We start from the raw sequence: 22,543 nt of genomic DNA on the forward strand, positions 1-22,543 counted from the left end.
AGTGATAAATTAATCTCAGAACCAAAATATATAATTTTTATATATCGACAAGACTTTGAAAAATTAAAATAGTGATCCGAATAACTTTTAAGAGACTAATTTAGTCGTTATTTTTTTAAAAAAAAAAATTAACACAGTACTCATGTTCATGTAAGATAAATTTAATGTTATTTTCATTCATTAGATTTATTTTTAGTTTTATTTTGTTATATTAATTTAATTTTTTTAATCCTTTGAATTTTCAAAATGCATTATTTTAATTTCTATTTAAATCGTTTATTTTTATTAGTATTTTAAATAATTAATTTAACACAGCTATAAATAGTTATTATCTTTATTTTATTTAAAAATAAAAAATCCTAATCTTTCTCTTTTCCTTTCCCTAAACACCTATAGCCACCGTAACCCCCTATGCCCACCGTCGCCGTGGCGCACCACCACCGCCGTCGCCTTCCCCACAACGCCGTCAGATAGGATATGCGACCACCACCACCGCCACCTTGTCGATGGAGGTCTTCTTTTGGTCAGATCTGGAAAAAAATGCTCAGATCTGAAAAAAAAAACACAGATCTTGCGTGTTTTGGTTGTAGGTGCGGCGGACGACACAGAGGGAGGCTGTTGTAGACGAAGACGATGGCGCGGTCGGAGTCTTAGACTCATAGTCAAAACCTGCAACAAATCCAACCAATAACGCAAAAGAACCATCAACCCGCAACCAGAGCCAGAGTCGAAACCCCGGAACACCTCGTCGCCACTACGGAATCCGCCGCGTGCGCCAACCCACGACACCGCCGCCTGACCTCCTGCCACCGCCTTGAACCCTGAACCCGCAACCAGAGCCATTGTCACCACTACCGGATGATGGAGGTGATGACGATAGCGACGACTCTCATAAAAGGCATAACGACATAGGTGTAGAAGTGAGGACAAATGATCAGTTAAAACAATAAAAATAATGATGATGATAAAGATGATAATAATTAATAATAATATAATGGTGATAATAATATATTGATAATAATGATGATGATTTGCAGTAAAATTTATGATAATAATAATTATTTTCGTAATTTTATTAATACAATTATTTTAGAAATTGATAATCAATATTTTATGAATTTAATTGTTATTTGGCTATTTTGTTAGATATATGATGATATATCATATTTTAATTTAAAATTTAAATTTTTTTAATATAATGATTATTGTTATTTATTTTTTTATTTTTACGTAAGATAGGATTTGCTGGAGTCATGATAATTAAATAGTAATATTATTCATAATGGATGATTATAATACAAAGTTTTAAACAATAAGATTCTAGATATTCTCAATATTCTATCTTATCTCTACGATGTGCATTCCATAATTAAAAAAAAAAAATTCCTTCTCAATTTTTTTAGTCGATCTATATATAACACAGGTATCACTAGAGTCTAGAGACAATTAATCTTTTTTCTTCTCAATGTAAACTTCATTTTATCTTTATCTCCATTCTTGATATTTGTAAACCACGCTTTCAATCCATTATTTTATATCTTCATCTCTAACTCGAATCTCAATATTTTTTATATTAAATTGTTGAGAGTTGAAAATAATTTATATCACAATTTAAATATAATATATAACTTAATATAATTTATGTATTAATTTTTATGATTTTTAATTATATAAAAATAAATATTGTGATCCTATGCAATATAAAAGCTAAAATACTAATTCGGTAAGTGACTGAAGGGTGAATTGGTAAGGTTTTCAACTTTTCATGCAAAATCTATATGTATATCTTCGTACCCGTTAGGATTATCATTATCCTACAGATAATTCGTTAAACCTATATATGGTAGCTGTTAAGATGACAATTTATCTTTTTTATTTTATTTTAAATATATAAGATAAGATAACAATTTATCTTAGTTTTTTATGGCATCTATCATATAAAAATTGAATTTATATATAATTGGTCTTGCAAAGGATCCATGCATGCATGAGGAATAAACTTCTTATACTCTTTCATCCCCTCTTTTTTTATAACAATCGATGGAGCTTGTGGAGAGAGCCAAAGGTATTGAAGTTTCTACGGTTGAGAAGGATCCTCTGATCTCCACCATGCCTGAACACATCATTCATGAAATTCTCAGTCGACTTTCAATGCTAGACGTTGCTCGAACCAGTTGTCTTTCCAAGCAATGGAATAACTTTTGTGTCTCCTTTCCTTGCTTGAACATTGACCAGAGTGACTTTAATCATCTTCCTTTTCACCACTTCAAGAATACTATGCTCCACAAAGTTATGAGCATCAAAGAAGAAGAAGAACGTTTGGTTATCCACAAATTTAGGCTACGCATGCATTTTGAATACGTGCAAAATGCCACAAAAGAGATTGAAGAATGCACAAGACTAGTATTGCAGACGAGCACAGTCAAAGAGTTCGATTTCCAAATCATGCATCATTGTCTTTACGCGACTAAAGGTAATTGGTGCCAACTTTTTCATCATATTTATAATGCGAAGACGTTTGTGGTGCTAAGGTTAAGTGGTTTGACATTGATTCAGCCCTCTGATAGGGATATAATAAAGTTTTCCCACCTAGAAATTCTAAGGTTAGAAAATGTATGGGTAAAAAGAGAAAATGTCATTGATTGGTTGTTTACTAGTTGCCCTCTGATAAGGGAAATATCACTTGTTAGATGTAATGGTTTGAAGCATTTGAAGGTGTGTGGTAATCTTGGTCACCTCAAACAGCTAGAGGTTGTTTTTTGTCAAATGCTTGAGAGTGTTGAAATCCAAGTGCCAAGTCTAGAGAAGCTTGTGTTGTCCGAGATTGAAAGAAGAAGAGGAACTGAATTTTGTATGGCTTTGAGAATAGATTCGGAAACTAGTGAAACCTTAAGGGAGTTGACATTGTGCAATTCTACCATTGGAGGCTTAACCTTCACCCGTCTATTTTCTAGATGCTCAAAAGTTGAGTCTTTGGTACTGGAACGGTGCATCCGTTTTTTTAAGATTAAGATTGCAAGTCAGAAGTTGAGAAAACTTGTCGTGAAAAGGTGTTACGATCTTGTTGTGACAGACATTGAAGCTACCAATTTGACTTCATTCATGTTTTGCAATTATGTACCCAATAAAGTTTATCAAGATTTTGCTGTTGACAAACAAATCCAATATTGTGAGGAGATCAGTCAGCTACAAGAATGCTTGCTTGACTTTAACAAAGTGCTTATGAGCAAAAACATATGGACATATCTTTGGTTTGATAAATTTAACTACTCTGCAGACCAAAAGATGATTATCTACCCGCTGAAGGTAATAATTTACACGTAACCAATTCTTTTTAGTTTATTGTTTGATTTGGATTATTGTGAATGTTGTTTTTCACGTTGGTCACATTTTATTTGCCCCATGAATTAATTTAGAATTACAAAGGGTATGATGTTGTGGTATTGGAAGACTGGAGTTCGATGGCAGAACTTACACTTATGACCCAGATAAGTGAATCATCGTCAAGAACAACCATTACAACCATGAGTTTTCTTGATCTGGCTAGTTACGTGTTTGGGGATTGTGGCAAGGGCTTAAAAGGGGTTTTGGCCATCTCAATCTCTGGTAAAAGCATGTTACATGAGGTATCATAATTTGTTTTCTCTTATTTATAAAAAATTTAGAAAATTGATGTTGAAATATAACTACTAATTTCTAATTACTATTAATGCCTGCAGGTTCTAAATAACAAACCAAAACTTTCATGTACGCAATGCTCTTCTGTGGTCATAACAGAAATACTAATGGATGAATTCTTGTCCACCACATGTTGGCCTTCCTTCTCAAGAGCTGGTGCAACTCTGAAAGCAACATCATTTTCTGTTTCTTCCGTTTGACGTCATAACACAGGAATTGGTGGAGTTGAAACAAAGGAGTAAAGTACCTGGAAAGATGCACGCATGCATGTGATAATCTTATGTCACCATGCTTCTTTGTGCTGCAAAGATTCTCAAAGACTCTTATAATTCATCCTCACTTCTTTAGTTAGCTTTTGAGATTGAATAGTTAAGTTCAATCCAAATTCTAAGAAAAATCATGTAAGAAAATATTGGTTTTTAATTCTGCTTCGTTTCTATACGATGTTCTGCTTTATGTTTTTGCAGATACTGCTCTTCTAATCTTAGTTTAAAATGTGCGATCATTACTCATTGCTGTCAATTTGGCTCTCTTAATAATTAAATATATATATATATATGTATATATAATTTTTATTTTATGATTCCAATCATGTTAGAATCAATAATTTTTTTCAAGCAATAAAATAAGAATGTTTTATTTAAAGAATTTGATTAGGATACACATTATATTTCTAACTAACGAGCATGTGGATCAAGACACAAAAGCTTTTGGTACCTTAATCAAGGTGAGTTCTACACCTTCTACGTGAGTGAGTTAGTGAGTTTGGCTATTTATTTTAAAACTAATTTGTATCCATATCTGCATGATTTTTGCTCGAGTGTCACATTTTCGACATCCATAAGTCACTAGATGGATTATTTTTTTAACTAAAGATATTATTGAGACTGTAACTGAAATAATTAAGTAATATACAATGAAAATAAAATATTAATCGCAGAAAAGCCTTAACATTTAAAAGAGATAATTTGTCTTAATATTACTACACCGAACGAGTAATTAAAATCCATATAATGGAGATGGTGAATAATAAAGACTAAGCATATGATAGTGATGACTGGCTGAACCTAACAAATGAAGATGCTTGTTGAATCTACTCTTCATTCACCGCGACGCGTATGGTATCAGATCCATTAATCTTCATGAATTTGACCTTGTCATTTTCATGAATGGCCGGGGAAAAAGGTTACAATGTCATGCCATCCTTGACCAAGTTGACAATGATTGTTTGGAGGTGTTTGTCATAAGAGAGACCACCTTTCAAAGGTAGAATCTGGCAATATGACCACCATTTTTCGGTGGTTCGTCAGCCAGTACATAGTGAACAACATGATCTGGAATAATCTGCAGTACTAAAATTGCACTATTTGAGGGAAATTAATGGAAAAACAAAACACTTTATAACATTTGCATGATGAAGATTAATGCATTACCACTGTGACAATTGAGTTAATGTTCACAAGTGTCTTTTAGTGCATTACCACTGGTGCGGCTGCATTAACCATAGGTTCAGTTAATGTCTGGATGCATTTCGAAATACACAAAAAAAAAAAGTCACAAATTTAACAATTAGTATTTATTTGGGTTCGTTAAAAAAAATACTCAAACACTTTTTTAGATCATACTTAACCAGTGGTTGTTACAATCGTCAGCTGGATGTGGTGGTTGCCAAAACAAATGTTGCAACCTATTGTATTGTCATCATTAACCGTGTAACTCACAAACATCAATGGGTCCTTAGACATCAAATATGCCAAATATTTCAAGGCACCGCTAACATCAGATGCATGCTCCCTTCTTTGCCTAGCAAGTTGATTATGGACATCTTTTTTCAAATAACCAACCTTGTGATATCCCCCATCCTGGTTTGCCTATGAAGCATACATTAAAGGAGGTCGAATGCCAACTTTTCCAAAATTTTCATTTTGCATAATATCGCTTTTTGTCAGTTTTCTATGGGAAGGTATCATGGCACAATAGGACTCATCAAGCAACTCATGATCGTGATCGAAATCCAATTGACTAACATACCAACAATGCCTACTTACATTGTCAATGTGAACATGACACATTGCACCACACTCACACCTTGCTTCATTTCTAGATTCATGCTTCCTAGTTTCAGTAGTTAAACCTCTGTCTTGTCTTAGACCAGCCCTTGAACAAACAAATGTTTGTTGCACTACTTCCCCATTCTTGTCCCTAACTACATTTCTTTTCAGAACAGATAGAAATTATCATACATAAAAAAGTGTTACGTACCCTACACCTGTACCACCTTACCATATTTATTCAGGCACACATTGAAAAGACGTTTAGATCGGATAGCCCTTATTTATTCAGGCATTGTGCCAAACTCCACTAACTCACGCACGATAGAATTCGCCCTTAATGAAATGATCATGAATTCAAGTCCTTGTTATACACTAAAGTTAAATACTAATAATCTTTCAATAGTAGTCATATCTGACTTAGACAAAAAATTTCATTAAAGATACTTGTAATCTATCTGAGAAATATATGTAGCGTCCGATCCATAAAAAAAGATACGTTATCATCCAATTAATGTTTATAACAATTATTTTAATTGAAAGTAATATTTAAAGCATTTTACACTAACAAAGTAAGATTCTCACTAAAGATGGCCCGGAGAAAAAAATCTACTAATTAAAAATAGTCCATCAAGTTTTTCGAATATTAGTCTCTTTAAAAGGCACCATATATTTCTTCGGACACTTTGGTATTGGCATGTTAACGATCTAACCAGATCCTTCGAAGATTCGGAGAAACAGATAACAATGTTGCTTTTAAAGTTGCAGCAATTCTTGAGAAGGAAGAGCAACATCTACTGGGCAAGAATGTCTCCATTTCCTGGAGGCTTATGGCCACATTAAAACAAGGCTTACATGAAACTTTTGGCTTGTTGTTTAGGAGCTGCAGACATTAAATGACAAGGTTTAACTACATCAAAATCAAATTCTATACATATAGTAAAATTATTGTCATTTTTATTATTATTAAATAGTTGGTGACAAACATTTGATGAATTCAGAAGCAAAACCTTAATAAAAATTGGAGTAAATCGTTTATCTTATACAAGTCTTTAAGATTGGAAGGTTAATCACTTTATTTTTTGGTAATGAAAGAATTAGTTGGTCACTTTAGTTTTTAATTTTGTAAATTTTTTATTTTAGTCTCTAATTTTATATAAAAAAATGAATCAAATCTTTTTTACTTTTATTATTTAACTGTTAAAGAGAAACAACAGTAAGATTAAAGTTCCTTCTAAAAGAAAAATTTCAAAAGTACAATACGGCTATGAAATTATACCTAAAAAGTAATGCCAAATTAATTATACTTGAACATCAAATTTGAAAAATTTTCTATAAAAAAGGGAGAAAAAGGAAAAATAAAGAACAAAAATATAAGATAAAACAAGTAATATGAAAACAAGCAGAATTTTAACAAAATTAATGCATCGAAGAAATGCTGATACCTCATATAAACTGCTTTCATCAGTGAGCGAGAATGCCAAAACACTAGACAAATCCTTACCACTATCCCCAAACATGTAATCAACTAGATGAGCAAAACTCATAGTTGTAATGATTATTCTTTCTGCTTCTTCACTTATCTGAGTCATTAGTGCAAGTTCTGCCATTGAACTCCAGTCTTCCAATACAACAGCATGATAGAAATTTTTGTGCTAAATCATAGGGAAAAATGGATCCACGATTAATTCACAATAATACAATTGAAACAATAAATTGAAAAAAATTGGTTGCAAGTAAATTTAATTACCTTTGGGTAGATGACTAACTTTTGGTCTGCAGAGTCCTTGAATTTATCAAACCAAAGAGATATCCATATATTTTTGGTCCAAAGCACTTGGTTAATGTCAAGCATGCATTCTTGGAGCTGGCTGATTTCCTCAGAGTATTGCATCATTTGACCATTATTATTGGAATTATAATATCCATAGGGTAGATAATGACAAAAGAGGAATGAACTCAAATTGGGAGCTTCAATGTCTGTCACTAGAAGGTCCAAACACTTTTTCACGACAAGTTTCCTCAACTTGTTACTTGCAATTTTTATCTTAAAAAAATGCATGCACCAGTCAAGTACCAAAGACTCAACGTTTGAGCATCTAGAGAACAAACAAGTGAAGGTTATGCCTCGTATGGTAGAATTGCATAATGTCAACTCTCTTAAGCTTTCACTGGTTTCTGAGTCTATGCTTAAAGCCATACAAAAATCATCTCCTCTGTTTCTCTTAATCTCATACAAGACAAGCTTTTCTAGACTTGGCACTTGGATTTCGACACTCTTAAGCATTTCACAAAAAGCAATCTCTAGCAGTTTGAGGTTACCAAGATTACCACACACCTTCAAATGCTCCAAACCATTACATTTAACAATTGCTATTTCCCTTACCATAGGGCAGCTGGTAAAGAACCAATCAATGTCACTTTCTTTGTGTACAGTTACATTTTCTAACCTTAGAATTTCAAGGTGGGAAAACTTTGTATCCCTAAATGGCTGTATCATTATCAAACCACTTAACCTCAACACCATTAACATCTTTGCGTTATAGATATGATGAAGAAGTTCATAAGAATAATCTGGATTATCAAAATGATTACCTTGAATGATTTGGAAATCGAACTCTTTGATGGTGCTCATCTTAGATATTAGCCTTGTGCAGTTTACAATCTCTTCTTTAGCTTCTCTTACATATTTATAATGCATGCATAGCTTGAATTTGTGTATAACCAAACTTTCTTCTTTGATGCTCATGCTTCTAACTTTGTGGTACATAAAATTCTTGAAGCTATCGTAAGAGAGATGATCAAAGTATTGCTGCTCGATATTCAGGCAAGGAAAGGAGACATAGAAGTTTTTCCATGTCTTTGATAGACAACTAATTCGAGCAACATCTGGCATGGTGAGTCGACTGAGAATTTCATGAATGATATGTTCAGTCAAGGTGGAGATATAATCCTTCTTGGTTACAGAAACTTCATTTTGTTTTGCTGTCCCATTTTCCAAAAGCTCCATCATGATGAAACCTTTTGGGAATATAGATCGATCTCAAACCCAAGAGCACTGTATTCTCTAAGAATTAAATTTAATTAGATCATATAGGAAACCGAACATGAAATTTAAAATTTATCCAATAAATATATATGCAGCAAGTTTTATATAAATAACATTAATTATACTAGTAATCTATCAACATTGTCTACATTAACCACAAATTTTTAGGAAAAGATCCTATTAATTATGTTATAAAAAATTGTTAAATTAAAATAGGTTATGTTTACTAATCCTTTTTAATCAGTGGCACATATTATGCATGTCATATTAATAATGTTTTGCCAAGTTTTACATAATGGAATATTTGAACTCCTGCATTTGAGGTCAGAAGCACACATTGGAGCCTAAAAAACAATATCCATAAAAGCAAAGACGAAAGAAAAAAAATTAATATATGAATGATTTGTTAAGAAGAGAAAATATTCTTGTATCTCAATGCTGAGTGATTTGTTGCACCAACAGTCTTGGGAGTGGGAGGCATAAAGAGAGTGTGGCTCCTGTCTGAACATGCTAAGCAGAGCCTAACAAAGCCAGTGATGAAAGATGAAGTTCATCAAGCCAACACAATAGGCAATGTCAGGTCTGGTGTTACATAGGTACCTTAATGAACCTACAATTTGCTTATACAAGGTAGGATCAACTTCTTTCTCATCCCCATCTATTTGCAGCTTGATTTCAGTTTCAGTTGGTGTGATCACAGAATTGCACTCCATCATATTGAACCTCTTCAGAATGTCTTCTGTATACTTCTTTTGATACATGAAAATCCCTTTACTAGTAGAAACAAATTCAATACCTAGGAAGTATGATAATTCACCAAGATCAGACATCTCAAATTCTTCCTTTGAACACTCTCATATCTTCTTTACTACTACCAGTCACTAGCAAATCATCTATATAAAGATATATTATCAAAAACTCACAAGAATTTGTGTTTCTGACATAAATTCCATGCTCACTAGTGCACTTGGTGAAATTCTATTGGACTAGGAAGCTATCAATTCTCATATTCTAGGCTCTAGGAGCCTGCTTAAGGCCATATAGTGCCTTATTCAACTTGTAAATTTTATCCTCTTGACCTGCCACTACATAACCAGGTGGTTGGGTTATGTAGACTTTTTTTTCAAGTGGTCCATTAAAAAATGCTGACTTCATATCAAGTTGATATAGAGACCATTTTCTGTTACTAGCAGCTGCTACAATGAGCCTAACAGTTTCAAGTCTTGTAATTGGAGCAAAAATCTCATTGTAGTCCAAGCCATGTTTCTACAAAAATCCCTTTGCTACTAATCTTGTCGTATACTTGGATACATCTCCATTAGGCTTTACTTTAGTTTTATAGACCCACTTCATATAAATTGGTCTTTTTCCTTAAGGTAAGTGGACTAGCTCCTAAGTCTGGTTCTTTTTAATTGATTTCAATTCTTCTTCCATAGCTGTTCTCCAATGTGAACTTTGTGAGGCTTCATCATGACTCATTGGTTCTGATTCAGCAAGTAGAGCAAAGTGCACAAAATCCCCTTCTGCAGTGATTACTGTATCAGGATACAATTCATACTCTTTGAGTGTTTGTGGTACTTGTCTCCCTCTTTGTGACCTTCTAAGTTGTTCTCCACTTGATGGTACATCATCTTCACTTTATTTGTCTTTAAGGTTCACAATCACCTTTCTTTCACCATTGTCAGCAGCATTTATTTCCCAATTCTAGCCTTTTGTTTCATCTATCAAGACATCTCTACTAATCACAACCTTCCTCATTCTAGGATCATACAACTTGTAGACACCAGTTGGATGATATCCAATGAGTATCATTGGTTCAACATTGTCATCAAGTTTCTTTCTGATATGCTCAAACATATGCTTAAAACACAGTGAACCAAATATTCTGAAATGACTCACACTAGGTTTCTTTTCTGACCATGCTTTTTCAGGTGTGTATCCCTACAATCTATTAGTGGGACATCTGTTCAGAATATACAAAGCAGTAGAAGTTGCCTCTCCTCAGAAGTAATCAGACACCATTATGCTGAGGTGTATAGGGAGATGTCACTTCATGAATTATTTCCTCTTCGTCACAAAATACTTGAAATTCATGTTCACCACCTTCATCTGTTCTAAGCACTTTGATTACCTTATCACTCTGTTTTTCACTCAACAACTTAAACTTTTTAAAGATGTTAAGCACTTCACTTTGATGTTTAATGAGATAGATCCACATTTTTCTAGTAAATTCATCAATGAATAACACAAAGTAATTGTTACCTCCTAGGGATTTCACTTCAAAAGGACCACACACATCAGAATAGATCACTTCAAGCTTTCTTTTGGATCTGATTGGAACTTCTGACTTGAAAGAATTCCTTGGTTTCTTTGACACACAACACTCAATACATGACTGTTTTTCTATCTCAATTTCAGGGAGATCATGAACCATTTTCTTGCTTTTCAATTCACTTAAACTCCTGAAAGTTAGATGACCAAACCTGTGATACCACATCCAGCTTTCATCACTTATAGAAGCAGCCAAGCATTGAAATTCTCCAATCTGAATTCCAATCTTGAATGTTCTGTTCCTTTAAAAAGGGGCCTTTAGAATCAACCTCATATTGCTATCAAACATCTTCAGTTGATTGTCCTCCATCTGCATTGAGCAGCCTTTTTCTAACAAGTGTCCCAAACTCAACAAATTATTCTTCATATTGGAACATATAGCACATCATTGATAAATGAGTGTTGTCCATCTTTCCTCTAAATCATCACCTTTCCAATGTCTTTCGTAGTTACAAAACTGTTATTTGCAAACTTGATCTTGCTTTTCCAATGCCTTCTCGCACGTTGTTCACCTAAATCGTCATATCTGCCATAGTATTCACCACCATGGTCAGATCTGACACTCTTGATTCTTTTATTGAGTTAATTTTCAACTTCAACTTTAAATGTTTTGAACACATCCAAAGATTTTGACTTTTCATGTATAAGAAACAAGTATGCTTATATGGAGTAATCATCTATAAATGATATAAAATATTGTTGATCATTCCTTGAAGGTGTATGAAATGACCCACAAATGGTCTGTATGTATCAATTCCAAGATGTTTGTAGCTCTATATGCACCTAATTTCTTGCTTTTGGTCTGTTTACCTTTAATGCATTCAACACAAACATCAAAGCTTGTGAAATCAATGGAATCCAAAATTCTATTTGACACAAGTCGTTCAATTCTATTCTTAGAAATGTGACCTAAACACTTATGTCATAATTCTCTTGAGTTTGCATTATCAATTCTACGCTTAGTACCATGCAATTCTGCATTAAAGGATTCACCATAGAAAGCTATAGTATCAAGTAAATATAGATTATCATTAGCCAAGAGTGAACCAGTTTAACAATATCTGAATTGAAAGACAACCTAAACACATTGTTTCCAAATGAGCACAAATAACCCAATTTGTCCAAGCAAGAAACTGAAACCAAATTCCGTCTAAATGACGATACAACAAAAGTGTCTTTCAAATCCAAATAAAAACAAGTACGTAATAATAATCTAAAATGCCTTATAGCTTCCACCTCCACTGATTTACCATATCCAACATAGATCCATCTTTCATAATTAATTGGCTTCCGGTAGCTTAGGCAACCGTTTATTGAAACACTAATGTTAGTAGTGGCACCAGAATCTAACCACCAAGTCTTTCTAGGTACTGAAACTAAATTGACCTCAGAACAGACCAAAGTAAGAAACATACCTTTCTTTGCATGCCAAGCATGATAGTTGGTACATTTCTTCTTTACATGTAGAGGCTTATTCTTATTGCAAAAGAAACAATTGTCACCTTAATTTTGTTTCTTTTTGTGCTGGACCCTTAGCAGCTTCATTCTTGGGCTCCTCAGTCCTTTTTCTTTTGCCATTTTCTTTAGAGGTACTCACAACATGAGCATGAGCTCTTTCAGTCTTTTCTTGCTTTAGCCTTTCCCCTTCTTGCACACAGTATGAAATGAGCTCATTAAGAGATCATTTGTCCTTCGAATTATAAGAGATCTTAAACTAACTAAATTGTGAAGGTAGAGAAATTAGCATTAAACGAAGAAGCTAAGTCTTCTGAAAGCTCAAGCTTTAGTGCCCTTGATTTTGAAGCAATATTTGACATTCCCATAATGTCCATGACATTTCCTTTGCCTTGATACTTCATGGAAATTAAGTTCTGAATAAGAGTACTTGTTTTCGCTTTTTGCAAAGCGCTTTTCAATTTCAACAATGAATTCTTTGGCACTAGTTATATCATCTGAAATAGTGCCCCTAAAGACCTCAGGAATATCGCGCTTAATGATCATAAGACTCATGTAATCTGAGTGATCCCATCCTCAATTCAGATGTACGAGAATCTATAGAAGAAGGAGGCTTCTCAATCCTTAATGCAAGGTTTAGATCCATGCATCCAAGAACAATTTGCATGTTCTCTTCTCAGTCCTTAAAATTTGTAACATTAAGGACTGGAACCGAAACATAACAATCATCAATGCATTTAAATAATGGTATATCTCATCTCAAGATATCTAGCACCATTAATATCAAGTCTTTGGACATATCAAATAACAAACCCATCTTTCGATGTGACTCATGATTCACATGCAAAATCTCATAATTATCACATGTTTAACATCACATGTGTGTATATAAATTAGTTAAATGGTAATTTTCCTTTGGGCTAATCATCATTCATATAAATAATCACAAACAATCTACACAAGAGAGGTCATTTTGGTGATATCTTGATTCAATTAGCTCATTTAAATGCTAAACTATTAAAATGATATACCATAGCTAAATTTTGAACATTGATGCACAAAATCCAAACTTAAAACATTTCTAGATAAATTATTTTAACTATTTATTTGTTTCAAATTTTAGAAGTCCATGATTATTATTTTAATTTACTGCAACTAGGGATGGGAATAGGTCAGGATAGGTCCCAACATTATCATATCTTTTATTTCTTTTATCTTCTATTTTTATCTTTTATTTATCTTATCTTATATTTTCTTAATCTTTTGTTTTCTCTTATCTTTTACTTTTCTTATCTTCTATTTTTATCTTTAAATCTTTTAATTTAACTCTTTTATTTTTTTCTTCTATTTTGATATTTAAATCTTTATCTTATCTACTATATTTTCTTATCTTTATTTTAAATTTTTTATCTATTGCTTTTAAATTGGGTTTGCATTAATTCAAATACAAATAGAGTCCTTGTGGATTCGACACTCGAACTTCCTAGTACTTTACTACTTGTGACAATCTTGATTATTTACATATTCCAATTTTAAAGAAATTACTTTTCACTTTTTATTTTTTATTTTATTTTACTTTTTTTAAAAAAATTCTTGTGAGTCTATGCTTGCAGGGTGGAACCTCAGAATAACTTGATCCATGGGAGACATTTCAAAGATGAAAGATATTTATAAGAGGTGGACTGAGTATCTTGACAATCACCCACCACTGGTAAATTGTGCTTTTTGTGGAGGAGAACATTTCAATGACAATTGTCATCTCTACTCTATGAAAAATTCTTGGTGAGGATAGGAGATATACCCTTATAATCAATATGAAGAAGAAAAAACTTCTACTCTTGAAAGTGTGTTCATGGAATTCACGGCATACCATGCTACCTCTACAGCCAATCAAAACTCGATACAAAACAAGGAAATTCAGGTTGGCAGGAGCTACTCCATGGAAAATTGTCAATGAGAGCAAGAGTTATAATCCTACAACCAATATGAAGAAGAAAGAACTTCTAATCTGGATAATTTGTTGATGCAATACAAGAAAGTCACTGAATCTACTCAACAAGCATTTAAAAGTCTAGAAATTCAAGTTGGTAAGCTAGTAGAAGAAGTGACTAAATTTGTGGCCAAAAGAGAAGAAAACTTTGTAGACGTTGAAGCTCATGAGGAAAGCCTCGTAGAAGAGCATGATTCAAAAGAAAAAGATGAAGAGAAAAGTAAGGAGAAAACACAACAATGGGAGAAGCACTCGCAAGTAGAAATTCAGCAAGAAAGTATTCTCCAAGTCAATACCCCTCCTCATCAACTGATTGTCAAGGAAGAAAGACATGGAAAACATGAGAAAGCCTTAAGTGTCATTCTTTCCTTGATCGCTACCACTTCTCTTGCAATAATGTGGAAGGTGCTTCCAGAATACGCAAGTTTTATGGTGTCTCTAACTAAGAGGCGAAAATGCAAGGAAGATGTGTTCTTTGTGACCTTCATGCCACCTTAAAGGCATTTGACCTGTTAAGCTAATGACATTAAAGAAGCGCTTACTCGGAGGCAATTCAGAATTTCTTACCTTATCTATCTTTTAGTTAAATATATATGTGATTATCTAAAATTCCAAGGCCAGTATTTACACAATTAGCATTTCATGAAATATATGCATTTAGCCATAATGTGATATATATATATATATATATATATATATATATATATATATATATATATATATATGACCCAAAATTGCTAACATTTTGATGTTAAAATCTAAATATATACATAATTACCCTTGTTCCTATAAAGGTGGATCCACCATTGCATAGGGTGGATTTTGTTGGTTGTTTGATTTGAGAGAATAAGCGTGAAATTGACAAGACAAACTATTGGAATTTCTTCCCAACTTGTTTGATTTAGTGTAAGATAGGAATGAAATGAGATTGTAAATAATAAGACTAAATTACGCTAACGAGGCATAAACAAAAATTTAAAATTGATTTCCAATCATGGTAATCAATTCTAGTAGAAGATGATTCAACTCTCTAAAACCTAAAAGAATCAATTTCTCACGCATGAGAATCAATTACCATGTTATTAAGACTCTTTAGGACTTAAAAAAATGATTTCCCCTATGTGAGAATCAATTATAATGCTAGCAAATTAGAGTTACAACACAAGGCTATCAATTATATATTGATTACATCAATCAAAGAATATATTATTAGGTAAAAGAGATAAAATATTAGATAGGAAAAGTGGATCTATCAATTGTCAAATAGGAAAAAAGGAAAAAGGGAAAAAAAGAATGAAAGAAAAGCAAGAGGATCGATGGTGATTCTTACTCACCTTCATGTGGTGCCTATAATTGGTGCAGATCCAACAACAATGAGAGCAAATCGAAGGTTCTTTCGTGGTTGAAAGAAGATTAAAAAGTATGCGGCCGAAATGGCCAATTTGAACATTCACTTTATAACCTATTCTCCCTCATTAGGTCTCACAATTTCAATCACATTTCTCATTTTAATGCGGAATGTTTTGGTATGGGCCGGCCCACAATCCTTAGGGCCTACCAACTTTAAGTTTCCTTTCTTGATGTTTGACCAAATAAGATAAACTCAATTAATGGAATAATATTTTTGGGAAAATATCATTAAGGTTAAAGTAGTTAAATTTATTTGTATTTGAGTTCAAAAAAACTTCATGATATTGCTTATATTTCAATCCAAAGAAAGTATTAAAGTGCATATGGAATCAACATTATTTTTATTTTTGTTTTACATAAAACTATTACATTTTACTGGTTCTTTTATAAAAGTATTTACGAATCAATCCCTGAAATTATGGCAATGTTATTTGTTTATTTATTTAATGTCTTTGCCCAAATGGCATGATGCTATGTAATCCGTCTTAAATATAAAGAAAAATAAATAAATCTTACGCTAAAAAATTAATTAATCATGTTTAAAATTGCATAAGTTTTAATTAAAATATGTTTTTTACTTATCTGTCATTAAAATTTGGTATTAGAAATAAAAAATGATTGAAACTAAAATCTCAATTAAATGAAAATTATTTTAAAAATAAAATAAAAATTATATTTAAGACCAACAAAAAGTTTTTTTTCTTCTAATATTTAGTACCGAATGTAACACCCTATTTTATTTTGTCATTTTTCATAAAATAAATTTAAAAAGATTTTTTTATTTAAAAATAAATAATTTAAGAAAAATGATGAGGTTTTTATAATTAAATAAATAAGGAGAAATGAATTTATTGATTAAAATAATGATTTGAAGGAAAATAAAAAGATATTTTATTTATTCATTTGATAGGAAATAAAATAGAATTCTTGTTTATAAAATAATAAAAATAAAACAAATAGAGTAAATAATAAACTAAGAGTAGTCTAATTATAAATATAGTGACGTAATAGATCATGTCTCTTCGCTCTCTCTTTCTCTCTCAACTCCGTTTCCCCCTATTCCTCTCTCAAAACTCTCTCTTTTTCCGCATACACTCAAATCTATCTCAATAAAACGATAATTCCGAACTAGTTAACCGTTGGATCATTTTGAAATTTGAACATGTGGTTCAGAAATTATTTTTGCACACGACCACCATTTGGATTTTTCACATAATGTCTTTGGTGGAAGAAATGTCCCTCGTACTGAATTTTTTTATTTCCCGTAAATACCCAAAACCTGTTCCAGTAAAACTACAATCCCTGATTTTTCAACCGTTGGATCATTATGAAATTTAGACACCACCTTTGGAACCCATTTCAGCACATTCTCATCATTGGGATTTGAAAAATTATGTTTTTGGAGAGTGAAATTAGTCTCGCACTTTGACAGTAAAATGAAGGATAAAATGTCTTCCTCTTCTCTCTAACGCTTGTAATCTCTAAAAGAACAAACAGATGAAAAGTTTGAAAAATCTTAGGAAACTTCTAGAGACGTCGCTATCACTGCTGGACTACACACATGAACCCGCTTAGAGGTAAGGGATGCGTTTATTGCAATTGAGTTGGAATGAACATGTGTAGGGATCCTTAGGGAATCAAGTTGAGATTTGTCTTGGGATGTTTATTGAATTATAATTTTTCTTTTATGATTAGAAATACAATATTGTTATGTTTGCAAGATCAATTGATGTCCTGATGCAAATTAATTGATAAAATTAAGTGCTCTTAGTATTTTTTGTGTTTTTAACCTATGATTTTGATATGATTGTATGGAATTGTGTTGAGGGGTTTTACTCCTCATATTGTGAGAAATATTTTTGTATAAATTGTTTGTACTTTGGACAATATTTGCTAGATTGACATGATAAACTATTATATTGAGATTATGAAATTGTGATTAAAATTGTGCCTAAGTAATAAATTGAATATGTGATGAATTGTAAGATAACATGTTGTTTTGAGATTATAACATTGTTATTAGAATTAAGTATAAGTACAAAGTTGAACATGCGTTGATTTCTGGGATACATATAAACATGTGATGATAGATTGTGATGTTGTGATATGTTAAAATTGTTTATTATGAAATTTGGTTGTGAATAAATGTATAATTAATACTTGATGTGACAATACTTGTGAATTATACAATAAACCAATTGGTATTTACCTTGAGAAAAGTATTTTATGAATAGTGTTAAAGGAAAAATGTAGGATTCCTAGTCAAGGACCTAAAGTGTTAAATTGTAACACAATGTGTTAAACCTGTTTGACACACGAGTGTGAAGTCGTGGATATTTTATAATTCATGAACAGTGTCCGAGTGCAAAAATTGTTGTAGGGGTTGTACCTGAATCAAGAAGGTGAAACCCTAATGAATTCTTCGGAGTCTAGGCCTTGGGAGTAAAAACATTCGGTTTGAGTGCTCCTTTAAGCCTATGTTGATTCCATATGATTGGAACATTCTCATAAAACAGAGTGATCCTAACTGGTCACCTTACGATTTTACGTAACGAGAGTGACTTGACATACCTATTGTATGGTGTGTCTTGTTATTTGCTCCAGGGAGGTTTTTCAGTGACATGATACCACATTACATATAAGCTTGAGTCTTAGTATAATTGTTGCATAACACCTTGTAATTGTTTATTATGAAATTGATGAGTGTTATTATGTCTTGATCCGAGTGTGTGATTCATGTGTAATGTGATTGATGATTAAAAAATGAATTTTAAATGATAAAGTGGTGAAGTGACGTAGATTGTATTAACTTGAACTATGTTATAAATACTTTTATAATTTATTTTGATTATGTCTTTGTTTATTTTTTTTTATTTTTTTTAGATGTGATAACTCACTTCCTATATGTTATTTGTGTTTGGATCATGTGATGATCTTGAACCTTATGTTCGTGGGAGCAGATGACTAGCTTGATGACTTTAAAGAATCTCGTGCTAGAAGATGCTGAGACATAATGCTCTGATAGAATGTGACATTGAGGATGAATTTTTATTTTAATTGCATGATGTTATTTTATTTTATTTTACCTTACTGATTTAACAAATTTTTTTGTAAATTTTGACGACATTGTTCTGAAATGAATATGTTTTTAATAAGTTTTATTTGATAATAGTGAAGTAAATGTGAATATTTTACCCATGTGAATTTGTTTATATGTATTATTTATTTATATATATGTTGGGATAGATGACGTCACACCAAAATATTGTAATACTTTAGTTAATTAAGTTGATAAATTATCTTTTAATAATTTTTGAAACAAAAGTTTAAACAAGCGAACTGTATAAACCCATATATTTCAATTAACCTTAATTTTAGACTAATTTATCTTTAAGAGTTAATTAAAAGTTTTTAACGGTAAGTTGAAAACTCGTAGTTTAAAGGTGAAAAATTAACTTATTAAATTATATAGTGTTTGGTAAAATTAATTATTGAAGTAGATAAAAAATATAAAATAACTAAAAAAATAATAAAATCATGATTTATTTAAAAATGATAATTAGAAAATTTAATAAATATATAAAGGATAAAAAATAAAAAGCTAAAAACTAACATTTTAAAAATTATTTAAAAAATTTATTTACCAAACTGTCAAATAAATTTTTTAATTAATAAAAAAATAAAAGTGAATTGAAATAACTTATTGACCATGATCTTAATAACATGAAATAAAACATATTTTTTTTATATCAAATTAGACGATTTTATAAAATTATATACTAAACTGAGTGATTTAGAAATTTAAAATTATTTATTAAAAATAGATGATTTTCATTTTTGATATTGATTATAATTACATTAAAAGGCAAAATCACCTCTCAAACTAATTTTCGAAATTAGTAAATTTGATATATGGTGACTTAGATTAATGAAAGAAAATGTCCAGAACACGACCCTTTTATGATTTGATTGGTGTCAACAAATCAGTCCAATGAGTGTGTTAAAACATATTACAGATTGAAGTACAATCTGCCTCCCCGAAAGGGACTTATGAACTAACATATAAATAATATCTGAAGGCCAAATTAAATTTGTCATGTAGTTTTTCCTATATGTACCAGATCACACCAACCAATTGTACCCGTAGATTAGCAAAAGATAGGGGAATGTTTACATGCAATAAAAACTTGCCAAATGTACATAGGATATTTACAGGTCATGTGGCTATTGTCTTCTAGCTCATTGGCATCCTAGGAAAGTTGAACCACGAATTTTTTTTATAGGTCGAGAGTATTGAGAGTTATTGGTTGTTTTGGTTTATAAAATATCTATCCCTCACTTTATAAATTCTGATCTTACTTCCTTCAAAAAAGAAAAATTCTGATCATACTCAATTTGTTTACTCAGAAAAGAATCTCTTCCACACTCGCAAAGTTACCATCAGTTTCTTCAACGTTTGTGTAAAAATGAGACGGAGAATCAACTTTCAAAATTAGTACATGATATTTAAAAAGAAAAATGTTACATGGACCGCACTTCATGATATTTATTTAACACTTACACTTTATTTAGTTTATGAAAGAAAGATAGAGGAAAGAAGAAAGGAAAGAAAGTAAGAAAAAGAGGGAAAAAAAAGAGATAGTTATTTAATTAATTGGTAGGAGAGAATAAAGAAGGAAAGAAAACGGAGAAAGAAATAAGTATATTTATAAAATGACATAAATAATACTTCTATGAAAAATGAGATATAATAAACGAAAAAAAATATAAAAAACGAATATTGCATTTATATTTAATATAAATTTAAAACGTTTATTTTATCTATCAAGTAAAACAAAAATAACATATGCGAAAAAATAATTATTTTTATTTATTTATATGTGTATATTATATGTTAAAAAAGAAAAAAGTTGTTAACGGAAAAAATAAAATAAAAACTAAGTCTCAAGTTAAAATTTAAAAATATAATAACTTTAAAATTAAATTATTTTATTCTTAGAGATAAGCATAATATGTTTTAAAAAAAATATTAATTTTATTCATATTTGTTGTAAATGGTTTAAGAGTCGGTTGGGATGAATTTCTACAGTCTTTGTTTGAGTTGGATAGACAACATGTTGTTGATGTCATTAATTCAGGATCACAGGGCTCTTCTTTATCAATATGCTTATCTTCTGATGCAAAGCTGCTCATTTTCTTATTGGGGTACATCAATAAAACTTCTCCCTCCTTTGTCCTTAGTGCAATAATGCCATCCTTCTTAAGGATATAATAATATTTTTATCAACTTTAAATTCTTTTATTATTGATCTCTCCCAAATTGGAGAGAAAAAATTTGGTGTGGGACCATAATATTTTTTTCCTTTCTTATTTTTTTTTTCATACGAAAGGATAGATAAAGTTTATATTGTATTTTGCCTTCCCCTCTTTTCTTTGTTTTTTTTTTTCATCTCTTCCAAACAGAAGGCCTGGGAGAGAAGGGAAGAAATATAAATATAATTTGGTGATATTTTTTTAATAAAAAATATAATAAGTGATATGAAGTAATAAAAAAATAATTGATTTTCCTAAAATATTTATTCAAACTTCTTTTTATACTTTTTTCTTTTAATTTTTTGAATGAATATTGTTTTTCATAATAAGTATTAAAATAAATAGATTTTTATAATTTCATATTATTAAATATTTATTTAATTACCTTACAAATATTTTTTTGGGAAAAAATGTAAATTATATTAAACCCAAAATGATACAATAATAAACGGGGCATACCCTTCAGTTAAAGAAAATAAAAAGTCTCCCTAATACAAGAAGACAGACATATATCAAGATGCTAAAACAAATGCAACAGGTGCGTTTGTCTATACATAAGAAACTTAATCTTGCTAATAACCTCTATGACAGAAAATTGATAATCTTCAAAAATCAACTTGTTCCTAGACAGCCAAATGCAGTAGACTGTAATTGCTATAGCCAGACAACGTAATTTTCCTTAAACACCTGATGTGGATCTGCCCCTAATTAAAAAGTCAGTAATGCGCTGTAAAGAAGTGAAACGCCTGCGGAAAGGAGCCAAATCACGAATGTGAGCCCAAACTTGGAGAGATTTCCTGCAAGAAAAGAACAAATGAGCATTTGACTCAGGCTCATTTGAACATAAAGGGCAGAGAGAACCCTTGTTCAAAAATGCAACTTTGTCAAGAGTAAGCAGCTGATTCCTTTTGGCAAGCTACAAAATGAAAGACATCTTAGGGGGGATTGCTGGGTTCCATATAACAGAACACCAACTAACAGTAGGTTTGACACCTCTAATGTATTCATAGACTTTGTCAACAAGCAATTGTTCATTGGTGCTCCAAGATTGAACCCTCTTTTTGGCCTCTTCCGTACTTAGCTCTTTATAGATAATAAAGTCCCTTATTTGAATGATTTTCTTTATCAAAACTGAATCTGATGAAGAAGAATTATAATTCCACACTCACACGGTATTCATAATTATTATAATAATTAATAAATTTTGTATATATAAAAAATAACAACTTTTGTTTAATGAGAATATAAAAGAGTTTAATTGGTATA

General features: G+C 31.3%; 2 protein-coding genes across 2 annotated transcripts; one reads left to right on the forward strand and one right to left on the reverse strand.

Moving 5' to 3' along the window:
- The first annotated feature begins 2,040 nt into the window (after nt 1-2,040).
- On the forward strand, nt 2,041-4,160 carry LOC114423949 (putative F-box/FBD/LRR-repeat protein At1g78840). The gene is made up of 4 exons (XM_028390848.1): nt 2,041-3,306; nt 3,417-3,626; nt 3,720-3,872; nt 4,146-4,160. Exons 1-4 carry the CDS (start codon nt 2,041-2,043, stop codon nt 4,158-4,160), a joined length of 1,644 nt encoding a protein of 547 aa, XP_028246649.1.
- A 2,072-nt stretch (nt 4,161-6,232) lies between these two features.
- On the reverse strand, nt 6,233-16,019 carry LOC114421437 (putative F-box/FBD/LRR-repeat protein At1g78840). Its single transcript, XM_028387348.1, has 4 exons — nt 15,889-16,019; nt 7,480-8,796; nt 7,175-7,384; nt 6,233-6,612 (listed from the first exon to the last, which is right to left on the reverse strand). The coding sequence occupies exons 2-4, from the start codon at nt 8,740-8,742 to the stop codon at nt 6,430-6,432; spliced, it is 1,656 nt and encodes a 551-aa protein (XP_028243149.1). The 5' UTR covers nt 8,743-8,796; nt 15,889-16,019; the 3' UTR covers nt 6,233-6,429.
- Nucleotides 16,020-22,543: the final 6,524 nt, after the last annotated feature.

This window comes from Glycine soja, chromosome 8, assembly GCF_004193775.1.
Source record: "Glycine soja cultivar W05 chromosome 8, ASM419377v2, whole genome shotgun sequence".
NCBI classification, from domain to species: domain Eukaryota; kingdom Viridiplantae; phylum Streptophyta; class Magnoliopsida; order Fabales; family Fabaceae; genus Glycine; species Glycine soja.

Coding starts and splice junctions, on each gene's coding strand:
- LOC114423949 (XM_028390848.1), top strand. CDS start 2,041: ATGGAGCTTGTGGAGAGAGCCAAAGGTATTGAAGTTTCTACGGTTGAG. Junction 3,307..3,416: donor TGATTATCTACCCGCTGAAG/GTAATAATTTAC, acceptor GAATTAATTTAG/AATTACAAAGGGTATGATGT. Junction 3,627..3,719: donor GTAAAAGCATGTTACATGAG/GTATCATAATTT, acceptor TAATGCCTGCAG/GTTCTAAATAACAAACCAAA.
- LOC114421437 (XM_028387348.1), bottom strand. CDS start 8,742: ATGATGGAGCTTTTGGAAAATGGGACAGCAAAACAAAATGAAGTTTCT. Junction 7,385..7,479: donor AGTTAGTCATCTACCCAAAG/GTAATTAAATTT, acceptor CCTATGATTTAG/CACAAAAATTTCTATCATGC. Junction 6,613..7,174: donor ATGAAAGCAGTTTATATGAG/GTATCAGCATTT, acceptor TAATGTCTGCAG/CTCCTAAACAACAAGCCAAA.